This window comes from Neomonachus schauinslandi, chromosome 7 (genome assembly GCF_002201575.2).
Source record: "Neomonachus schauinslandi chromosome 7, ASM220157v2, whole genome shotgun sequence".
In the NCBI taxonomy this organism is placed as follows: Eukaryota; Metazoa; Chordata; class Mammalia; order Carnivora; family Phocidae; genus Neomonachus; species Neomonachus schauinslandi.
The window spans coordinates 144,610,629-144,612,481 of NC_058409.1; the positions used below are offsets into that span (position 1 = coordinate 144,610,629).

The 1,853-nt window shown below is 40.7% G+C and overlaps 1 protein-coding gene across 1 annotated transcript; it reads left to right on the plus strand.

The window, feature by feature from the left end:
- Nucleotides 1–282: 282 nt before the first annotated feature.
- LOC110591618 (60S ribosomal protein L10a-like) lies at nucleotides 283–825 on the plus strand. The gene has a single exon (XM_044917025.1). The coding sequence runs from the start codon at nucleotides 283–285 to the stop codon at nucleotides 823–825; it is 543 nt and encodes a 180-aa protein (XP_044772960.1).
- Nucleotides 826–1,853: the final 1,028 nt, after the last annotated feature.

The window sequence follows — 1,853 nt, forward strand, 5'->3', positions numbered from 1 at the left end:
TCCATTGATTTATCTGGGTCATCTTATTTTAATTTGTTGCAGGCAGCATATAGTTGAGTCTTTCTCATTCTATCTGACTATCTTTCCCTTTTAACTTGGATGTTTGGACTATGTACATTTAATGTGAATGTTGATATAGTTAAGTTTATGTCTGCCACTTGCTATTTGCTTACTATTTTCCCCATCTGTTATTTGTTCTTTTTTTCTTCTTTATTGCCTTTTTGTTGTTGTTATTTGAATGGGCATGTAGGCACTTTTCTGGTTACTGAGGCTCGAGGAACCATGAGCAGCAAAGTCTCCCATGACACCCTGTACAAAGCGGTGCAGGAAGTCCCCATGGGAACCTTCCGCAAGTGCCGGAAGTTTTTGGAGACGGTGGAACTGCAGATCAGCCTGAAGATCTATGACCCTCAGAAGGACAAACGCTTCTCAGGCACCATCAGGCTTAAGTCCACTCCCTGCCCCAAGTTCTCCATATGTGTTTTGGGGGATCAGCAGCACTGTGATGAGGCCAAGGCAGTGGATATTCCCCACGTGGACACTGAGGCAATGAAGAAACTCAACAAGAATAAGAAATTAGTCAAGAAGCTGGCCAAGACTTATGATGCCTTTTTGGTTTCAGAATCTCTGATCAAGGAGATCCCACAAGTCCTGGGCCCAGGCATGAATAAGGCTGGCAAGTTCCCTTTCTTGCTGACACGCAATGAGAACATGGTGGCCAAAGTGGATGAAGTGAAGTCCACCTTCAAATTACAGATGAAGAAGGTGCTGTGTCTGGCAGTGACTGTTGGCCACGTGAAGATGACTGATGACGAGCTTGTGTAAAACATCCACTTAGCTATCAATTTTCTGGTGTCCTTGCTCAAGAAGAATTGGCAGAACATCGGGCTTTATACATGGAGAGCACCACGGGCAAACCCCAGAGTCTGTGCTAAGGCACAGTTCAATAAATCCTAGTGCTACCAAAAGTAAATAAATAAATAAAAAATAAATAGGCATGTAGAAGATATCACAGACCCTCTTCAGGTGACATTTTACCCCTTTGTATAGAATAAAAAACTCACACTAGCATGCAGTTGATTGCTGAACAACACGGAAGATAGGGCACCAGCCCTCCACACAGTCACAAATCTGTGTATAATTTTGACTCTCCCAAAACTTAACTACTAATAACCTACTGTTACCTGGAGCCTTACTGCTAATACGAACAGTCAATTAACACATATTTTGTATGTTATATGTATTATGTACTGTAATAGTAAAGTCACCTAAGGGAAAGAAAATGTTATTAAGAAAATGATAAGGAAGACAAAATACATTTACAGTATCACATGCCTAGAAAAAAATCCACATGTAAGTGGATACACATAGTTCACACCCATGTTATTCAAAAGTTAACTGCCCTTCTATTTCTCTCCTCCCAGCCTTTATCCCTTTGTTGTTATACACTTTAATTTTACCTCCACTATTAATTCTATACTACATTTTTGTTATTTTTTGTTTATACAATCCGTTATCTTTTAAAGAGATATAAATAAAGTTTTCCAACAGTTTTTTGTATTTACGCATGTGCTTACCATTTCTTTTTTATTTATTTATTTATTTATTTAGTTATTTATTTATTTATTTATTTGAGACAGAAAGAATGAGAGACAGAGAGCATGAGAGGGAGGAGGGCCAGAGGGAGAAGCAGACTCCCCGCCGAGCAGGGAGCCCGATGCAGGACTCGATCCCGGGACTCCAGGATCATGACCTGAGCCGAAGGCAGTCGCTTAACCAACTGAGCCACCCAGGCGCCCGTGCTTACCATTTCTAATGCTCTTTATTCCTCTGGTAGACCTATCCCACTGGAT